Below are 15,120 nucleotides of genomic sequence, written 5' to 3'. Positions count from 1 at the left end.
CTTTAGATATCCATGTTTTAAGATTGATTTTAATTTATATTTCATTTTAATCCTCTTATTTACAAAGTTTCATTTATTTTTTTGTTTGTTTGTTGTTTAACGTCCCTCTTGAGACATTTTCACTCATTTGGAGACGAGCACCACTTGCCGGCGGAGAGCACCAAACTTTGACCTATACTCGGCACTCAGGGCCTTTGAACAGTGAGGGGATCTTTTTCGTGCCAGCACCTTCTGCGACACCGGTTTATAAGGTCTCATCCGAAGGACCGGTCTCCGTGTCCCACAGTGGGATTTGAACTACAAAGTCTTAAATGACGGCGTAAATTTTTGTTCAAAAAGACGTAGATGCTATTGTGTAGAATAAGCAGTAAGTATTTTCTCGTGTTTTATATATGTACCCTTGTTTTAGACACCTAAGAAGAAAAACAATAAATGACAGAATGCGATTTGACGTATTTGAAGACAAGAAGTATGGGGGATGGGGTTACCCCCCACTTTTTTTCCAAACCTCTTAGTGTTGAAAAATGTTAATTGAAAGGCTGCCCCCAACGTTTTGTTTGCAGCATACTCAAATCGGGGTATTGTGGTTAAAAAAAAGTTACCGCCCACCTCCTAACGAGGATTAATTAATTGCATCAATAATAATTGGACTTCATATAAATCTCTTGGTGAAAGTATGCATAAACGCTATCTTTATTTAAATATGAAATAAAATGAATAATTTACTGCAGATAATTTTACAAAATTTAAAATTTTCTTTTTTTTTATCGAGAGCAAATAACTAAAAAAATGTATAAGGTGCAAAATGACCGGCTTCTTATATGTTATCTGTCATGTGAATTTGGTTTATTTCACTTTCCTCGTTATCTAGAAATACGTATTTAACTAGCTTAAAATGATTCAAAATTGTTCAATATCTCTTCATTATACGAGGGGTGATCAAACAGTTTGCGAATTATCTCTATAGTTACAAAACCACAGTTCAGATCAGAATGAAATATGGCACACATAGAGTCATAAACATGCTCTATACATAGCAGATTTTACGTAATGTTTTGCTCCATGTTTGTGAAGTCACAATATGAAAATGACGTAGATGACTTGTTACAAAAAATGGCTGACTCAGTCGTACCCGAGCAACGAAAGGATGTTGAGTTCAGTTATATCTTGGAAATTCCTTTGGAGTAGCATATAATAATTTGTACAAGGTTTTTTTAAGACAGAGGACTTGCCGGGAGTTCAATCATTTATTGAATTGATTGTTTTAGTGAAGAAAGGGAGGCACCGTGGTTAAAAATGATGTTTGTTCTGGTGTCCAGTGAAAGTAAGCGGGGGAAGAGATGTGTCCTTAGTTGAGCAATTTGTTATGAAAGATCGCCAAGTTACAGTAAGAAATATAGTTGAATATTTTAAGAATATTATACAATTATTAAATCCCTAAAATACCTCTTACTTTAGAATCTAAACATATCAGATATGATAAAAAGAAGGCGCCCATACTTTATCCACAATGGAAAAACGACGCACCCAAGACAGAGAAGTTGGGTTGTAATGGTCACCATGCTCATTCGGAGGAAAAGATATCCTTATAACCCCTCCTATTGCCGAGATATGTCCATTTATGACCAACGTACAAATCTTGTTTAAAAAAATAATTTAATTGTAAGAAATATGATTCAGAAATTTTTTTTAGATTCTGTGAACAGAACGCTATGGAGCTCGTCACGTGACCGCCTGGATCACGTGATTCGCGCATGTGCAAAACGGTGGCAGATCTGCAATAGAATTGGAAGGGACTTCTTTAAAACTAATAAACATCGAAATCTAATTTTATTTCTAATATGGAAGTTATCCAATTAGTTCGCAAACTTTTTGTTAATCCCCCCCCCCCCCCCGGTACATTTAATACCTTAAACAAAAAGAAACTTGTTAAACAATTTATGAAAAAAAGAAACTTACATTATTCTCTTAAAAATGCATTTACAATTGTAAAAACAAAGCAGAAATATAAATTAATTCTTTCGAAGTGACGATGTTGTTTATTTAATTGAGGAAAAAAATTGATGTTAACGAAAATGTAATATCTGCGTACAGCATACAAGCACTTTAAGTTAAGAATAACAAGATAAAATATTCAGTAAACACAAAAGTAATTACCAGATTGAATTTGCTTCTGTACATATAAGTTCAGTGATATCACAAAAGTACTTCTAAAAGTGAAGCCCTACTAAAAAAAAAAAAAAGCTTTCTTTTTGATTATTTCTATGTGAATGTTCTATAACCTTCAAACAAGTTGTAAATTAGAATTGAGTTTTCAAAATTAGCCTAAAAAATGAAGAAAAAATATACGTATTTAATCATTTCCTTTCCTAATACCCAATCCGAGGGTACGTGAATATATCCTCCCATGCTATTAATTATCAAGATTCCATTGAAATGTTAATGTCTCTTTCAGATTTCATAATAATTTATGCTTAGGACATCCAATCATTTTCATCAATAAAAATATTTCAGTGAAAGTAAAATACAGAATACGTCAGGACTAGCCAATCATTTTTCCGTTAAAGTTCAAAGCTCTTTGTTTATACTTGCAGCATCAAATTACAAAGTCTTCCAGATACGCAGTAGTTTGTTCTAAACACAGAGCACAGTATGAGTAATCTTTGTGTTATCTGGTTGATTGTCTTCTTCTTAACGGTGTCTCAGGTTACCTTTATAACGCGGAAATTTATTGCAAAACTGTTATTTGATAATAAAAAATCAAGTAACGAACTTTTGAGAGAAAGCAGCTCTGAGTCGTTAATCGAGTGTGCCCTGAATTGTCAAAGAGAGTTTACATGTTGCTTTTTTGGCTACAATACAAGATTAAAGAAGTGCCGTGTACACAGGAGGACCTTCACTTCCGGAACATCAAACGAGACCGGATGGAGATATTATTCCCATGATTGTATGTATTGCTTTCTCCCACAAAACATGAAATACGTTATAGCGGTTATAATTGCATCTAAAGCAAGTCCAAGAGATTTATTTTTATTTACTGAACATTAATTTAGTGGAGTAACTTCAAAATTACCCTGTTGTCTCAGCAATTGATAAGGATTCTCAATTATTCTGAATCCGTTACAATTTTCATTTGTGTTTTTTATATTATCTTCATCTTTTAACAGTTTTAAATTTTCATTTTGATTGATTTCATGCTATTTTGAATTTATAGGCCTAAGAAAAAGTTAACATGAGTACTTAATGTATTTACAGTGACAATGCTGTAAAAGCAATGATCTATGGTATATTATACAAATACTGTGCATCTACCTCTTATTATCTGTATAAATCTTTCGTTGTTTGAATCATTAAATTATCATTCGTAAGTATTAATTTGTAATTTCTGCATTTCTTTGTTTCAGTTCTACCTTTAGATTGCAAGGATCTTCGTGATAATGGTTACACTAATACAGGTGTGTACAAAATTTATCCTTTTGAGAACAGCTCCCGTCCTGTCAGAGTGTACTGTGATATGATAACAATGGACGGAGGATGGACGGTAAATAGTTGATTCCATAACTGTTGCTTGTCTTGTTTAAGGAAATCTCGTTGATTTTGTGTCCAATGGATTGGGATGGTATATGTTACGTAACATGTGGTTCATGCAATTATGTGACAAAATGATAATAAATTTTATATGTATATCTTTTCAAGGTAATTCAAAAACGAATAGATGGATCCCTGAGCTTTGACAGGAATTGGACAGATTATAAGAATGGTTTTGGTGACCCGGCACAGAACGTCTGGATCGGTAAATACATAAACGTTTTATCCTCAATAGGACAAATTAACATTATAGAGAAATTTCGAATTTGGCTGAAAATAGATCTGCTTTTAAGACACCTTAACAAATTACGTTTATAAGGAAACAAAATCGACCATCCCTGGCATTCGTTATAACCGTGTTTTTCTTTAGTTATTTCTCAGTACACTTATCAATAAATTTCTAATACACTTTAATACAGGAAATGACGTAATCCATCAGTTAACAAAGGGACACAACTCCTCCCTCTATGTTTCCATTATACTAATGAATGGTTCGAGCTTGTACGAGTTGTATGATCAATTCTCTGTCTCCGATGAAACAGAGAAATATCAACTCTTTCTGGCAGGACCTGTCGTTCACTGTGTCAACGCCAAACCGATAAAAATGTCCATTTTCAATAAATAATTTTACTTTTTCTTTAATTAATCATATACCGCATGTGTAAACACAATAATATCTTTAATAGTCTTTATTTTTACATATGCACTGGTCTAAATATGACGCCATATTTCTTACGTTGACGTTTAACAATGAGTTCTGGCGCACTTTCCGTTAGCAATTTTATGTTTCATTTTCATTGTTGCACGTAAGTCTTACACTTATTTTCTTCGGTGATACATACATGTATATATTGTTTTTTTTAGAGAGAGAGAGAGAACTCTGTGCAGATACATTGTATATACGTATTCTTTTTAATATAAATGTTTCTTTCCCTAACAAAATATACTATAGTTAACTACACTTTACTATAATTAAAGATAGTTTACTGTAGTATCAAAGTTTTAACTATTAGTAAAACGAGTTTTTTGCTATAGTAAATCAAAGTATTTTACTATAGATTTCAGATTTTTATTTTCTATGTTCTCCAAATCATACATGCAGATTTTTTTTTAATATTAAATGGAACTATAACTTGTATATTCACATATCATTTCCAAATTTATAACTGTTTTCGAATTAAAGAGATTTTAAGCTTTGAAATCACTAAAAATTCATAGTCAATCAAAGTATCAAAGTTTTAAATATGGTTAACTATAATTTACAATAGTCAACTATAGTAAATTTTTGTTAGGGTTATCTGAAGAACACTTTTTAAAATGTATTTAGCCATTTCAACCGCTAGTTTATTATATTGACATACACGAATAAACAGACCCGGGGTGAAGCGTCGATTTCCAAACGAGTGTTGAATTGTGGGAATGGGGGGATTATTAACAAGCAAAAACACTTCCGAATAAAAAGACAACCGCTAAAAGTTCCTGAAAAAAGACGCAATCTTTGTTTGGATATAAATACCGGTAAGGTGAGATATTTGAAGGTACTAAAGCAACAAATGTGTAGGGGAGGGGACAAACTGCCTTTATATAAATAATTCTGTAATCAATTAACTCTCACAAAAATGGAGGATGGGAGCATAAGTTTTTGCAGAAAAATAAATTCTGCTTAAAAAATAAAATATTAGATTTCAAAGAACATTATACTCAGTGTTGCAGAAAATAACAATTACATCGTCACTTATTTTTGTTTGAAATTATGTATGAGAAAGAAGAAACAATAAATTAAACAACGATAGATTAGGCTGTAAAGAAAGTATGAATGAACTTCTAATAAATATTCATATGGCGACATCTTTTGAAAATAAATCACTGGTCTAAAAGAAAAACAGTACCTGTGAAGAAGTTTTAATTCCTAATGATTAACTTTTTTCTGCAGGTGACAGGATGTTAAAAACAAGAAATGCTAAAACAGTACTGTCTGGGATGTACTTTAGTACCCCGGACAGAGACAATGACGGATGGAGTGACCGGAGCTGTGCTGCTTATTCTAACAAAAGAGGAGGATGGTGGTTTAACGCCTGTCACCACGCCTATCTCAATGGTCTATGGTCCTCGAGGTACTGGCTCAACCCATGGTCTCCTACAGTAACATCCGCAACATTTGTGACGGAGACGATGATGTTGATCAAACGTCACTAGGTAAATATAAACACATCATTCATTCCGAATAAACACTGTTTACTTTTTAATAATTTCAGGGATTTGTTTTTAATTTTGGGGTATAAAAGATATATATTCCTAACCTTTATATTACTAAAATTATTTTTTATATTTTTTTTTAATCAAAAGAATTGTATTTGGATTGTAAAAAGAAGCTGCTGGACGCTTATAAGAGAAACCAGATTGCTGATCCATGCACGCTAACAACACTAGTCCAATAAGAGAAGTCAGAGATTGCTGTACCATGCACGCTAACAACACTAGTCCAATAAGAGAAACAAGAGATTGCTGTTCCATGCACGCTAACAACACTAACAACACTAGTCCAATAAGAGAAACCAGAGATTGCTGTTCCATGCACGCTAACAACACTAACAACACTAGTCCAATAAGAGAAGTCAGAGATTGCTGTTCCATGCTCGCTAACAACACTAGTCTAATAAGAGAAACCAGAGATTGCTGTTCCATGCACGCTAACAACACTAACAACACTAGTCCAATAAGAGAAGTCAGAGATTGCTGTTCCATGCTCGCTAACAACACTAGTCTAATAAGAGAAACCAGAGATTGCTGATCCATGCACGCTAACAACACTAACAACACTAGTCCAATAAGAGAAACCAGAGATTGCTGATCCATGCACGCTAACAACACTAACAACACTAGTCCAATAAGAGAAACCAGAGATTGCTGATCCATGCACGCTAACAACACTAGTCCAATAAGAGAAGCCAGAGATTGCTGTACCATGCACGCTAACAACACTAGTCCAATAAGAGAAGCCAGAGATTGCTGATCCATGCACGCTAACAACACTAGTCCAATAAGAGAAGCCAGAGATTGCTGATCCATGCACGCTAACAACACTAGTCCAATAAGAGAAGCCAGAGATTGCTGTACCATGCACGCTTAAAATATTATTCTGCTTATAAAGACATTGTTCTTTCTGTGTAATTCTAATCCTGGTATTTTATTTTAATTTGATTTTGAAAGAAACATAGTATTAAGAGTACTGACGAATGAGACATTGTTTTATCGGTGTAATAAACATGATTTTCTATTTTCATTTATTTTTAAAAGGTACGTAGTATTATAATTACTCTGAAAAAAGAGACATTGTTCTATCCGTTTAATTCTAATGATCATATTTTATTTTAATCTGATTTTGAAAGGCACATAGTATCAAGACGACATTGATAAAGGAGACATTGTTCTATCTCTGTTATAATAATGATTTTCTATTTTAGTATGATTTAACGAACACGTACGTAGTACTTAGACTACTCTGATAAAGTGGACATTGATATTGTCACTTATATTTCGGATTTTTTCTGTTTAATAATTTTCAGAAATTATAAATCTTGATAATATTATACATTTAAGGAGCTCTTGATGTAAGTGTTGTAAATAAACTGAAATAGAAATATTTTGTTATAATTTTCACATGGATGTACATGAGTGCATAGTGATAATTATGCATTATGATCATTGAACGAGAATGCAAGAGGATATTTTCTGTTTTTTATTTACAATAACATTCTTATAAATAAATAAATAAGTATGAAAAAAGAAATATATAAGTGGCACCCTAATTGATGAGGGAGAAGAAGATATGATTGATTGTACAGTACCAAGTTGGTTAGGGTCAGCGATTAAATTTACAGAAAAGGAAAAAAAATGCATGACATGTATTTGCATCAAATTTCTTTGCATCGATTGCAATTTTTTTTTTTTTTTTTTTTTTTTTTTTTTTTGCTTGTTTGTTTTTTGTTTTCGTAAGATTAAAAAAGGGTACTTTTCTAAAGCAAAAAAGAATAAATAGAATAACCAACATGCACTTAAACAACGCGCACATAATCTAGAAAAAATGTTGTGAAATGCGTAATGGCGTATGGTGCGAATTAAGATTTGTCATTTCGTGTACTTCGTGTACTTGATATTCACAGTTGAAACAAATTAAAGATAAAAAGGTTACAGTTGTGTTTACAGTGTATTTATTATCATATATGAATATACTGAATAAAAGAGAATTTTCATTGCCATATTTATAAATAAAAATAATTATAATAATAAAAATAATTGTTTATTTGAAGGTAACCCGATTAGTACAAAGTAAGTACTATTCTTCCCCTAGGCCTTCTACATTTCAAACGATATACATTAAATACTACAATTAAACATATATATTATATACTGTACATGAAATGATAAGCTCATTATTTCACTGAGTAATCAGATTTAATGTACAAACTTATGAAAATATAGGACAATAAATACATGTAAGTCAATACGCATAATTTTGAAGAATATAGAAAAAAATCCTGTAGATACTCAGAGCTCATACCACAAAATGTTTTGTACTATAAAATACACTAATGAAATGTAACTAACTCAAATACATTTCACCATCCTAGTTCTTCAAACAAAGGCTTTGACAGTTGGTCAGGTGCTGCATCACGAATTTTCCTAGCAACCCGTTTCTGAAGTTTAAGAATTCTTTCAATATTAGATTTAGTCGCATTTCCTCAAACGGTGAGACAATAACTAATTGATAGCAGAATGTAAGCAATTTAGAGGAGTTTTCTGGTACTTAATGGAAGAAAGTTCTTAATTTTACGAAGGTTAATAACTTGTTTGTTAAGAATTTACAAATCAAATCAATATGACAATTATACTGAAGATTTTGATCTATCTGAATATCTTAGAGTTTTTCAACTTCAATGTTTTCCAGTTTTTTGCCAGTAATTTTTGCATAAAGTACTGGGTTATTTAACCTTGATCTCTTTTGTTGTGTACACATAAGCATACATTTTGATTTGGCTGTGTTCAGAATCATTTAATTCAATTTTACATCAATCGGAATTTATATATGTTTCAATGTTATGTACATTGCTGTTAGGTCAATGCGTCGTCTGCAAACATATCAATATTAGAATAATTCACATTTAGAGGAAGGTCATTTATATATAATAAAAATAGGAGTAGATCCCTGCGGCACCCCCGTTCAGACAAGCACACAAAACATTGTGATATTCTCACATAGGAAATAGAAATAATTCGGCATTAGAAGCAGTCAAGCGCCTCGAGTAATTTTGATTGACAGGTGAAGCACGCGGATTTCGTGCGTAAAATTGAAAAAAAAATTCAAATAAAAATAACATGTATGAATGGCTCTGTAGATTTCATCCTAAACTCTAAATTATATTCGTTATTCTTTTCTTCATTTACTTTACTAGCACAATTTGCAGATCTGCAAACATATCATACATGCCACAAATATTTCGTTAAGAACGTCTTATTCCATCATTGAGAGATTTGTCTAAAGCAATGTGACCTGTCGCTAGCGTCTCTGTGAAAAGGCGTTTGTTAGACCAACGAAATTGACGATAAACTGAAGCTGGACGTCAACTCGAAAACTCGAGAAGCTGGAATCACGAAATAGTTAAAGAAATAATCTATTCAAGGAATTCATTCTGCGGTATTTCAATGATTGTGTTCATTAGGAATGGGTACCTCGGATACTTTCTGAAAATCAATGGGGATAAATTTAATTGATAGAAAAATGCTATCAATAAAGATTAGAATTTCTATTTAGTGTTTTAAAAGTATTGATTATGGTGCGCGCCAATTTCTACAGATAACTTAATAATATTAGAGAAACAAAATTAATTGTTATACCTTTAAAAATTTGTTCCTATATAAATCAATACTAATAAAAGTCTAACATTTCCAATGTTTTGCTGAGCAGTCATTAAAAAAAAGATGTTTGACCGCGGAGTGAGATATTGGACCTGTCGATGAGATGTTGGACCGCTTACATCACACAATGGCCGGGGTCAGCTAAATCTTATTTGCATTCGTTGGTGTTCGACATATATGTATTCATGTTAATTAATAATAATAATAATAATAAATAAATAAATAAATAAATAAATGAAAGGTATAACAAAACATTTATTGACTGTGTTCTCGGGCAAAATGCGTTTTGTCGACCCCTCGAAACGAACTGTTTGCCTTCGGCCTAACGGCCTCAGGCAAACACTTTGGTTCTTGGGTCCGACAAAACACGTGTTGCCCTCGAAACCAGTCAACAAATGTGTAATATTGATTTTTTATGGAATAACTCTCAAATATGAAAGAAAAACACATCAGCTATTCAACCTTTTCCCCAAATTTTTGCATTGACTCCTCATGCTCCATGTCTGTTCTAACAAACAAAAGATATGTGCTGAATCTGAATATAAATAACATTTCGCAGTTAAACGTCAAGGTAGCTCAGTCGGTAGAGGGTTTGTTCCCTGATCTGAAGGTCGTGTGTTAGAATCACAGCCGCGACTGACCTACGTCGATAAAAAAAAAATAGGTAGCAACTGTTCCTTTGCCAAGCGCTCGGCACTTTGGAGTGAAAGTTGCGGTTCCTTTGGATGGGACCTTAAAAACCGAGGCCCCGTGTCACGGTAGGCGTTGGCACGATAAAGATCCCTCTAAGCTCAATGGCCCTGAGTGCCGAGTAAAGATCAGAATTTGAAGCCTTTCACCGGTATATGGTTACGTCTCTATATGAGTGAAAAATTCTAGAATGGGACGTAAAAGAACATATGATCAATTAATCAATCACTTCGCAGTTAATGGCTTTCACAGTTACATTCATTTTCAAATGATACAGAGACAAAGCACTCGTTATTTGCAAATATTTTAGTGCTGCAAGTCTCAGTTTAAAGTTTGTTATACAAATTAATGTACGACTAAATTGTTTGAACTTTAAATTCAACTAAACAAAAAAAGTAATCACAGATGATAATGTTAATTTTTAGTACTACATGGTAGTTTTCAAATTATCAAAATAAGTAAAGATTAACCAAGAAAATGCATATGAAAATGAATTTAAATACTTGAATACTCTCTTTCATATTCTGGTTAGAGTAAAAATGTCACCTCTTTTTGAGATTTGCAGAATAAGGAATTGATACTTAGGTCAAAAGTTCTATACCTTTTGTTTGAACTGGAGAGAAGTTGTTCATGCAATGAACTAGAGTTCCAAGGAATGCTAGTGTCGCTGCTGTCACTGATAGAATCTAAATATGACTTGATGGATATGACGAATTTATACAGGGCGTTGCTGTGACCAGTGTTTAAAACACAGAAAGCATAAATGACAATTATTAAGTATTCTTTCAGAGAAATCGCACGGGGCAATAGGTCAGGTCTGTGTTTTAGTAAATGTAATTCCAAACACAATGCAAGTTAAATGATGCACAGGGAATAGTTGACATATAAACACATATACCATATGTTGAAAATGTAAGCAAAGTTTAGCTATTAAAACATTTCATCAATGTTTCATTGAAATTTGGTTGAACTATCAGTAGATTAATGTTTCATTAACTACATAATTTTTTTCTTATATGTTATGTGATCTCAAATTGACCAGAAGATTCGAATTTTTTTTATTGTAAATGATATCTATCCATACAAAGAAAATGGACGATGAAACTGATTACCCGTAATATAAATTGAAAAAAAAAAGGTTTATTCAAGCATGTGTTTGTCTGATATTTTTGTCACAACAGAATTTTTAGAACTGTTGACATACCAGCCGCAAAAGTTTGTTTGTTTAAAAACAAGTAAAATTAGGACACTCCATAAGCTTGGTATGATTTGACATTATTAACCATACAATAAAGTAGGAGATCAATAAATTTAATTTTCCCCAAAAGATCCTGAAATGCCTGCGTTTGCTATTAGCGTGTTTTAATTTTTAAGACAAAAAAGGCTTTTTAATTTTTTTCTTTAATTAGATCGTGAATTAAACATTTCCTCCAGGCTTTTTTCACTTTTTTCATTTGATTAAAATCGTTGATCCAATTCATCATCAATCCAAGTCGTCATAGAATCTGATCCCCCCTTTGTCTACAGAGATCCCTGCTCATAATTTGTATAGTTTAAAAGGATTTTGTAATTATCACTGATCGTTATCTTCACATTTTAGTTTTTTTTATTTTTATTTTTTTTTTATTTTATTATTATTATTTTTTTTTTGGTCTGTTAAACAGATATGTGAAAATGACTAAGGGCATTTAACAAAGAATTCATTTTTGTTTAATTTGTCATTGAAAATCTCCTTCGGCCAACAAAGTAAACCTGTACATGTTTATGCCAACAAAACATCCATTGTATGTTTTTTTATCCAAATCTTAAAGAAGAGTGCGTATGGGTGAAATGACACAAAACAGATTCGATTATCATACGACATATTTCTGGATTTCTTTTATTTTACATTCAGTATGTCATACTTTAATGATATATATCAAAAATGTTTTATTTAAAGATTCAACAAATTCTTATTTGTTATGATAGACATGTAGAATGTGTTTGCACATGCAGCACTACTGCATGATAAGCGAGAGAGTGTAAAAATTATCAGCATACATATTTGGCCAGTTCTTCCTCTTAAGATTTTTTTCTGTGAATTATAAATGAATTATTTTAAATCTTAATAACGCACGTGATGTGACTATTTCTATGTTTGTTCCCAACATCATTTGTGGAGTGGCGTTTTGTTTAGGACAATTAAAACTAATTGGACCAGCTCACTTTACGGGATAAATCAGGGAATTAAATGAAAATGAAAAATAAGCAATTATATTGCTTAGTGTTACCTGTCCATATACTCGTTTATGTTATTTCAAAAAGGAAAATGCGATAAATAAAAATTTCAAACCGGAGAATCAAATCAAAAGAACAAGCTATTTTTAATTGCATAGAATTTATTATATCTTTTCAATAGAACATTTCAAAAAAGGCGCGAATATTTACTCATAACATTTGGCACAGAATGATTGTGTCAACCCTTTCCTAAAAATGGACTGATCCAGTAGTTCAGAAATGCAGAAAAAACTAGAGCCGAGCTCGTTACAAAGCAACGAGTAGGTCTTCCGTTGGAGCTGCAGGCAGGAAGAAGTGACCTTGAGTCAAGGTCATGCCATATAATAAGGTTATAAGCAATCTTGTAAGGGGTATCAACTAACAATGTTTCACTCTGTAGTAAAAAGACGATAAAGGAATGTATGTGACCTTGAACTTGTCCAAATGACCTTGCGAAAGCCATGAAACACTCTGGTTATGAGCAAACCCCATCTGTGTTTTACTGACTTCTCAAATTCACACATGTTCATGCAGTCCATACATCCAGTCAAAATATCTTATCCTTAGTGACCTTGAACATGAGTTTAGGCCATGTCACACTCTGCATGATACCAACAATGTTTCACTAGTGTACTGGTCAATGCCCAGAGAAAGAGAAATATATTGTAAATGCGTATGTCTTTATTCAATTCCCATTGATTCTTAGATTCACATCATGCGTACGAAAATTATTGAGTGACATCCTCCAATTGACACATCATATGAAACGTCATACGAATGACATCCTCTAATTGGCATATCATACGATTTACTGTAAAGTAAATAAAATAAAATATTGTAAACAAAAAATTCTTGTAACACAATGCAATACAAATAAACAGAGGCAATTCGGACTAGTAATTGGCAACGCTAAGGCAATTCAGACTAGTAATATACACCAGAATATATGCTATCAGTATCACAGATTATAACCAAAAAAATAATACTTTATAAGTTTATGTTCTATTTTATTACTGAATATGCATAAAAAATATCTAACTTTCGAAACTCGTGTTTACAACAAAATATGAGAGTAATTGCCCTTGAGATACACAGTTTAAGCATAATGCATTTAACATCTATCCTAAACAATACATAAAGGACCTATCAATGAATCTTATAAATAATTTAAAAATTACTGTGTTCAATATAATAAATCTATAAGTGTAATTTTACATAATAAGGTAATGATTAACGAATATACTCGACTATATAGACCATTATCTGAGTATCAAAAATACTGTTTCATGAATAAAATACAAAATGCATACATGTAAATATGGGTGTGTTGGTGTTTAAATAATTGGCTTACCGAATAAGTAATTTCTTCACATTCCAGAGATGCATTGAATCAGTACAGACCAGAGAACGATGCTTTCCAGTGAATGTCACTGCTCGTGCAGTACTCAAGAAAAATATGTGTACTCAAAAATTTGTGACGTAGTACACTGACACAGTGGCGCAAAAATTTGAACATCAATAAATGGCTATTATAACTAGAAAAAAACAGTAACGAATTTATAGTTTCTCATCCAAATGACCTTTCATCAAGACCATAACACACACTGGTTAAGAAAAATCCCAATCTGTGAGTTATTGACTGGATAAGTTCAGCCATGTTCTTTCAGACTAGATCGAGTCAAATAATTTATCAGGTTCCACACAATGATTTAAGGATTCATTGTGAATGTTTTTGTCAAGTTTGGATATTGAACAAGACGTGTTTGTGAAACACTGATGCCCCGGTATTGCAGCTTATGGCAAAGGTTTAAGTTTCTCAAATCCATATCGAACTCCAAGTTCAAAGTCAAGAGATAAAAAATTATGTTACCCAAAGAAAGATCTCCTCTCAGGGAATATAACTTGAAATATGAAACCGCTAGGACTAACTATTGAAAAGTAAGGCAAAGGTTAATTTTTTTATACTCAGTTCAAATGTTAAGGTCAAGGAGAGATTAACAGTGTCCAAAGGAATGGTTGGCGCAGTGGTTAGAGCGTCTGCTCTAGAGTCGCGAAGTAAGGAGTTGATCCTTATGACGCGGGTTCGAATCTCACTGTGGGACGTGGAGACCGGTCCTTCGGATGAGACCGTATAAACCGAGGTCCCGTGTCGCAGAAGGTGCTGGCACGAAAAAGACCGCTCACTGCTCAATGGCCGTAAGTGTCGAGTATAGGAGAAAATTTGCAGCTCTCCACCGGTAAGTGGTGGCGTCTCCAAATGAGTGAAAAATTCTCGAGAGGGACGTAAAACAACATACAAACAAACAAAACAAGCATTCTGGGAGTATTGCATTAGCAATACTAATCCCCTACCGGCAAGTGTAATCTGGTTCCCGTTAAGAATTGAAAATGTCATTATTCCGTCAAAAATCAATGAAGCGGAACGAAATGTAAACTTGATGTATAATTAATCAAGGTAAAGTCACATACCAAAAATCAGCTCAATATCTGAAAGCGTTTAGAAGAAAATTGCGGAAAACCCTTAAAAATTGAAAAGGCCATAATTCCGTCTGAAATCAATGAAGAGGAACGAAATGCAAACTTTGTCTGTCACTCATCAAGATACACTCACATACCAAAAATCAGCTCAATATCCAATTCCAACTAATTTTCATGTGGATATTTGTTGTA

General features: G+C 32.8%; 1 protein-coding gene across 1 annotated transcript; it reads left to right on the top strand.

Annotated features, from left to right (window-relative positions):
- The first annotated feature begins 1,296 nt into the window (after positions 1–1,296).
- Positions 1,297–5,784, top strand: LOC133198389 (fibrinogen beta chain-like). Its single transcript, XM_061334484.1, has 4 exons — positions 1,297–1,324; positions 3,405–3,541; positions 3,697–3,793; positions 5,522–5,784. Exons 1-4 carry the CDS (start codon positions 1,297–1,299, stop codon positions 5,782–5,784), a joined length of 525 nt encoding a protein of 174 aa, XP_061190468.1.
- Positions 5,785–15,120: the final 9,336 nt, after the last annotated feature.

The sequence above is a fragment of the Saccostrea echinata genome, unplaced genomic scaffold, assembly GCF_033153115.1.
Source record: "Saccostrea echinata isolate AGI-Se365-2 ecotype Australia unplaced genomic scaffold, CSIRO_AGI_Sech_v1 ptg000033l, whole genome shotgun sequence".
Lineage (NCBI taxonomy): Eukaryota > Metazoa > Mollusca > Bivalvia > Ostreida > Ostreidae > Saccostrea > Saccostrea echinata.
Note: the sequence above shows the minus strand (reverse complement) of the source record. Positions and strands in the feature narration are given on the sequence as shown.